This window comes from Austrofundulus limnaeus, unplaced genomic scaffold (genome assembly GCF_001266775.1).
Source record: "Austrofundulus limnaeus strain Quisiro unplaced genomic scaffold, Austrofundulus_limnaeus-1.0 Scaffold4, whole genome shotgun sequence".
Lineage (NCBI taxonomy): Eukaryota > Metazoa > Chordata > Actinopteri > Cyprinodontiformes > Rivulidae > Austrofundulus > Austrofundulus limnaeus.
In genome coordinates, this window is record NW_013952406.1 from 5,867,217 (window position 1) to 5,874,198 (window position 6,982).

A 6,982-nucleotide genomic window follows, 5' to 3' on the forward strand; every position below is an offset into this window, starting at 1 on the left:
ACAGTACCTAAAATCTAAAGTTAGCAAATTTGTAGCTAAATGCTAAAATTACAAAATGTAAGGATAATCGTACAAGTTGCAAACAGTAGCCAATAAATAGCTAAAAGCTAAATGTTGCAAAAAAATTTACAAAAATGTGAAATTAGAAAAATATGAGCAAAAATTACTTCAACAAAAACTACATGTAGCAAAACTATTGCTAAAAATTAAATGTGATTAAACTCTTTTTTACAGAGTTAGAATTTTTTTCTTCTTTTTGAATCTAAAGTAGTGAAAAATAAAGAATTGCTGAACACTTTAAAAGGACATTTATTCATCAAATGTGTTTTTTAGTTTAGCTGAGGTAGTTCATAGATCTTTTATATTATACATCCAGATATATTATAGTTTACATCCAGATGTGATGAGATGGATCTATTAATAATCTGAGATTTTGAAGCCAGTTGTGCATCACTGTGAAGTTCAGAGGTCAGCTGCATGCAGCTGATTCTATCAGGAAAAAAGATGCGCTGTTCCTGCCACCTAGTGGCAAAGAGCGCTTTGTGTTCCAGCAGTCTCACTGGGCTGTGTGTGTGTGTGTTTGTGTGTGTGTGTGAACCTGTGTGCTCACAGCTGGGCTCCTGGATCGGCTTCACAGTCATGACCCAGTGTGTGCCCGTGGCTTTCTTCACCATCGTGGCCTTCATCCAGATGACCGTGTGGGCCAAAGGCAAACACCGCAGCTACATAAAGGAGTTCAGAGATTATCCTACGCTCCGCTCGTCCATACTGCCCTTCATCCTGTAGAGCCTGGAAGACAAAAACAGCTCTTCYTTTAGTTGAGTCATGGATCCACAAGAAGTGGAAGGTTTTGTTGTCCACCCCCTGAGTGCTGGACTGGTAAACTGTCCGAGGCAAGACAATAAAATGCAACAAAGTCTTATTATCTAGTTAGAGTAGAAAGAATGTGAAACAAGACCTTTTTATTTTCCTACTTTTCGAGTTTGATGTTCAACCAAGAAGGCTGCAAAGTCGAATGACATGTTCTTCAACGACGACTGATCAGCTGTTTCCCACAGAGCCCAAAGGTTAAAAGGTTAAAGTGGTGTGCAGCCTGGAGCTGACAACTTATGCACTGATCTCATCCCAAAGCCTTCAACGCTTCAAAAACGTCCYTTTCAGAAATAAATCATCCTGCTTCTATAATCGAAAAGAAAACATTTAGTTAAGAGCTGACGTGCAAAACGTTTGTTTACAAGTGTACAGTCATTCACTCATTGGTGCAATTTAACTATGAAGCTGTCGACTGAAAGTCAATAAATGAGCTCAAACTGAGAAGCACAAACTCTTTGTTTTCATCTCTAGAGTAAGTGTTTTTATTACAGTTAAAAAGTGAAGAGAATACACTGAAGATGCAGATTACATAATATGGAATGTCGGACACATTTCATCCGCCTGGCGTCGATCACAACACAAATCGGGCCAGGTGTAAACAACATAAAATATTGCATGTCATAAAAGGTATCTGTAAACAGAAGCTTAGCAGCAGTCTTGAATTTGGAACCACAAATCCAGCAGGAACAACATGTATTACTTTGTTTCGCTTTAGGTGTAAAAACGAGAAACCTTCTATTGCGCTGCATATTTGAAACTGCTCCCCGAAACAAAACGGCATCGTTGGACCACAATCGTTCCGTTTAATTAAAGACGGCACAAGAACAAAGTAAAAACGCGTCGAGGCTAATTAATATCAGTGGTGGAGGGACGCTGAAGGTATAATCCAAAGCAGCAGCTCCTCGTGGAATGATGAGTCAGGAATTAGAATACCTTCTGACACAAATACACAGATAGTCTGCCTTTAAATGACGTTTAAATCAACTTGTATAACAAAAACCAACRTGCTTCTTTTCCATTTTTTAACTTGTAGCTTCGGAACTATAAAGAGAGGAACCCCCCCAGCAGGACTCAGTCCTACCTGTGTTGGTCCACTTGGTGCAGGATCAGCTGCCCAGCTTAAATGAACTTTACCCGCAGTGGTTTATTCTCTCCACCGCGGTGCCACACGGGTGAAATGGAGACCATTTGAAAAACAAAAAAACAAAGACCACAATGAGAGGTAGGGTGACAGTCTTTCAGTTTCTGGTCGTTCTCACAGTGAAGGCGGATTCCACCACAGCTCGGCCCCTCCCCCTCCACACACCCTCTTACATATGATGCATATGAAGGTGGGTGGTGAAATCCAGATGGGAGAGGGATTACATGCATGATTAGAGTCAATGTCGCTTGCCGACTGCCGCTTCAGACGTCGTCGCATTCCAGGAAGTGGGTCCTCTGCAGCACTTTGACATGACGCTCGTAGATTTTGAGGGCGGGGCCGAGTCGGATGGACAGGCCGGTCAACACGTCGCTGCGCTGCATCAGGAGGAGGGACTTCCCATCGATTTCCTGTTCGGGGCAAACGAATGAACGGGTCAGACGTACGCTTGTGGAGCGGTTGGCMCGCCACCTGTGGCGGCTCTCTGAAAAATAAACGAACCTGCGTTCGAAACGCCACAGCCTGTTCTGGAAACCCTGCAGCTGAGAAGTAACTGGCCACGTCTGCCACGGTCCACTGCAACAGGTTCTGTTGCATATTCTCCTTCTTCACCGAGCTGGAGAACAATTAGACATGAGTCAGAACCACTCACCCAAACAGACTTCACTTCAGAAGGCAGTGCTCTAATTTCATGACTGGTTGTGCATTTAAAGGAGACCAATTATGGGTCCTAGAAATGTTTATGGTATGTCTGTGGGCTATCSAGACCATGTTCATTCAATTTAATGCACAAAATAATTCTCAGATAATAAAGTTTCTCATTTTCTAGTTCTGCCTGCTCTGACTTCCGTTCAGAAGAGCTGTTTATGTTAATGAGCTCTGTTGGTAACGCCCTCCAAAAATCTGTTGACATTAACTCCGCCCTCCAAAGCCAGTGTTTATGTTAGCATGGCTAATAATAGCAGAAGCTCCGTTGTACAACCATATGAGAGACCCAGAGGCAGAGTAGTGGTCGCAGCTTCTTTTTTTTCTCGCCCTCCTCTGCTCTGCGCTCACTCTGCATGCTGTTACCAGAGCAGGGAGCAGCAGCGGTCAAAATACCTCAGAAACTCGAACAAATAGGCTTTAACAAGGCTTTAATAAGCTAAACAATAGAGGGACATGAGAGAACGTGTTCATAACGAATGAAAATAAATAATTAAATAGTGTCTGTGCCAGTCTCGAACCCTGGTCTCACACTCCCTGGTCCAACACTCTACCCATTGCCCTATTGGAGGCTTGTTGTGATATGAGCTGCACATTGCACAACAACTACGACGGCTTTTTATACTGAGGAGGTGGAGCCTCACTCGGGAGTTGCTAGTTGAGGGGCAGAACGCAGGTTCCGGTGGGTTGTCGTACGGCTTGTGACATCACAAAATGACGGAAGTATTAAACTTGTCATCAATATACATTAAAAATACATTTACTTACAGTAAATATGCCCCTGGGTGCATTTTTTTTGGTCCTAGGACTGTTTTTTTTTATAAGTACATACCCAAAGTTGATTAAAAAAACCTTTAAAAAGGTGAATTTTGCATAATAGGTCCCCTTTAATAAAAGTAGAGAAGGCAGAAAAAACACAAACTGCACATACTGACAATCTGCAAAGACCCAGAGCTGCAGGTGGAAGAAAAACATTTAAAAGTTCATCTGACCGGCCAACAGCTAAAATCAATGAAGCCCAAATAAACTGGTTCTGCTAATCATTAGAGTTTCCTTGTTAAAGGCYACTGAACCTGAAATAGTGGAAGTAAAACAGAATAAAAGTAAATAACAGGTGTGTTAAATTACTGTGGAGACGAGGCGTTAAAAAAAAGCCCGGCTCATGTATTTAGAGTTAGACTCACATTTCTTCGCCTTTATCACCATTTAGAAGACTCCCATCACTTGCTGTGTAAGATACTTGGATCTTCTTAAATGTGCCTGAGAGTGAAAGAAAAGCTGAAACATGTGCAAACACTTCGTTGGTTTCTATTTATGGAGCAGTAATATTTAGTTGTGGCATCAAATATCATTAGGTCTTAAGTAATCCCTACAAAGTACCGACATCTGGGTCTCTGCGCAGATGGATAAAAAAAAATAATAATTAAAAATGAAGCCACAGATTCTCATCTCTGTAAGCAAATATCAACTGAAGAGTAACTTAGCAGTCAGAAAAGGCACCACCGGGATGGAAGGGAGCAGGAAGAGCTTTGAAACGTTCAGAAAATCTCGAGCAAGCCTCAAGGCTAAGAACCACAACAAGCTCTTATAGGTTATCAGGAGTCAGTTCCTTAAGTGTGTCCTTTTTTTTTCTTAGAAGGTGTTTTCCAACTGAAAGCACAGAGCAACAAACGCAGACTACGCCACGAGAGGAAAAATCTACTCACAGTTGTCAGACGGCACGGAAAACGCCGGCGATCTCCCGTCAGAGCCGTTCTTCACCTCATCCCGCTGGTGGGACAGAAACGAGCAAAATGAATGCCAAAACGTCAGGTAGAAAAGCGTGGCGATCGAAGCGGCGCGAGGACGTGACGTCACAGGGAATTACCAGTCTCGCTGCAGAGTCCGGTACCAGCTGGTCAGACGAGAGGCCGCTGTCCTCCACCTTGTGTCCAGCTTCTTTCTTGACGTTGTTCACAGCACAGGGGCTTGCGGTTCGAGAGGGGACGTCTGGCTTCGTGTCTACGGCTGACACAGAGCGAAGCAATTAGAACACCAATCAGAACCTGATCATATCTACGGTGGTGCGACTAAACTATGTTATAATCCAAAAATACTTCTACGTGGAATAAATGTACCCAGATGATTGGATATAAATACTTTTTATTAAACCTAAATGCACTTCAGACAGGTGAATGATGCAAGGTAACACAGAACAATTACTATTAGATACTACATTTTTTTTGTTACTTATCAAAAATATATGACATTTACCAAATGTGTTTCCATTTAAATACATTAAGAGCTGTAATTCCTTCCTAATATTGATTTATTTTAACTCTACACTCGGCTCTGTTTTTTACTTCTTATGTTATGTTTAGTTTTTAGTTGGTGTTTGGCTTTTATTAAACTTTCACTTATCATTTATCATTTTCTCCAAACTTTTAGAGAGTGTTTTGCTTTTTTAGCTTTAAGTCATCTTTTTGTTTTCTCAAATCTTTTAGCTAATGTTTTGCTTTAAGATATCTTTATTTTAGATTTAAGTTACCCTTTTTTTCTGAACTTTTAGCTAGTATTTTGCTTTCTTTCTTTAAGTTATTGTTTTTTCTCAAAGATTTTAGCTAGCGTTTTGCTTTTTAGTTTGCAGTTGTCATTTTTCTACAAATCTTTAGCTAATGTTTGTTCTTTTTTTGTTTTGTTTTACGTTATCATTTTTCTCCAAACTTCTAGCTAGTGTTTTTTTTTTGTTTTATTTTTTCCTCTCTCCAAGCTTTTAGCTAGTGTTTTGCTTTTTTAGCCTTGTAAATTGTCCCACACTTATAGCTAGCGTTTTGCTTCTTTTAGCTTTAAGTTATCATTTTTCTCCAAATTGCTTTTAGCTAGTGTTTTGCTTTTTTAGCCTTGTAAATTGTCCCACACTTATAGCTAGCGTTTTGCTTCTTTTAGCTTTAAGTTATCATTTTTCTCCAAACTTGTAGCTAGTGTTTTGTTTTTTGTTTAATTTTTTGTCTCTCCAAGTTTTTAACTAATGTTTTGCTTTTTTGCCTTGTAAATTGTCCCCCACTTATGGCTAGCATTTTGCTTCTTTTAGCTTGAAGTTATCAGTTTTTCCTCATAGCTTTTAGCTAGTGTTTTTTCTTTTTTTGTTTTGTTTTAAGTTATCATTTTTCTCCAAACTTCTAGCTAGCGTTTTGTTTTTCTTTTTATTTATTTTCTCTCCAAGCTTTTGACTAGTGTTTTGCTTTTTGAAGCTTTGTAAATTGTCCCACACTTATAGCTAGAGTTTTGCTTCTTTTAGTTTTAAGTTATCATTTTTTTCCTCATAGCTTTTAGCTAGTGTTTTGCTTTATTTGCTTTGTAATTTTTTCCATGCATATAGCTATTGTTTTGCTTTTTTAACTTTATGTTGTGAATTTTTCCATGATTATAGCTAGCATTTTGCTTTTTGCTCTTTACGTTATCATTTTTTTTTCAAGCTTATAGCTAGCGTTTTGTTTCTTCAACTTTTAACTCAGTTTTAGTTTATTTGGGCAAATTTCTTGAAAGCCATTCAGCACTTTGAATTCACAGAAAATGCAATTCCTCCAATTTCCCTGCAGCTCTGTATTCAGGTTACATTATTATTTATGCTGCAAATATCTAACAATTAATCATCTGGTTAAAAGCTCCCATCCCCACTTGAAACCCACAGCATCTTAGCATAAGCCTGCACATAAAACAATAACTGAGTGCTCCATATCACAGCACATTATCCTGCATCGAGCAGAGTGAATACCTTTGTCTCGCTGCATTCCTGGGTGCTGGTGCTCCACCGGGCTGGCAGCAGAATCATAAGCCCAGTCATTGTGTGGAAGGGCCCTGGGGCTGGAAGGGGGCAAGGAGTTGGGCCTCCCGCTCGCCTTCTGGGAAGCGGCACAGTCCCGAGCGGAGCCAGAGCTGCAGCTGGGGCCAGCGCCGGGCTGAGCGCCAGAGGGGGAGCAAGGTGCAGAGACAGCTCGCACAGAGGCGTCCTCGCGAGCGTGGCTGGGAGACGGTCTGTCCTGCCCATCCCGACTCTCCTCAGCACCCTCCTCATCCGGATTGCTGTCCGTGTCCATCGTCATTGAGGTGTCTCCCTGCGGCACACAAGCAGGGATACAGATTTCCATTTTTATTTATTACATTCAGTTAGCTCTACAACAGGGCTTAAAAAATTCATAAAAAACTTCCTGGTTGGACTCATCACTGTACAGTTCTTTCATTGTCTGATGCCTTGACTTTTCAGAATTATGTTTTGTATAGTGG

General features: G+C 40.7%; 2 protein-coding genes across 3 annotated transcripts in view; one reads left to right on the forward strand and one right to left on the reverse strand.

The window, feature by feature from the left end:
- tecra (trans-2,3-enoyl-CoA reductase a) overlaps window positions 1–1,314 on the forward strand; it is a 7,125-nt gene extending 5,811 nt beyond the window's left edge. For both annotated transcript variants that reach the window (XM_014025120.1, XM_014025113.1), the window contains exon 11: window positions 613–1,314. In XM_014025120.1, the coding sequence (XP_013880574.1) occupies window positions 613–786 (174 nt within the window). In that variant the 3' untranslated portion in view covers window positions 787–1,314. The remainder of the gene's footprint in view (window positions 1–612) is intronic.
- A 17-nt stretch (window positions 1,315–1,331) lies between these two features.
- Window positions 1,332–6,813, reverse strand: samd1a (sterile alpha motif domain containing 1a; the record flags this gene model as incomplete). Its single annotated transcript, XM_014025104.1, is given in 6 exon segments — window positions 1,332–2,424; window positions 2,516–2,630; window positions 3,904–3,979; window positions 4,426–4,489; window positions 4,587–4,726; window positions 6,474–6,813. Coding segments are annotated over 6 exon segments (882 nt in total), but the record flags the coding sequence as incomplete, so codon positions are not given.
- Between the last annotated feature and the right edge of the window lie 169 nt (window positions 6,814–6,982).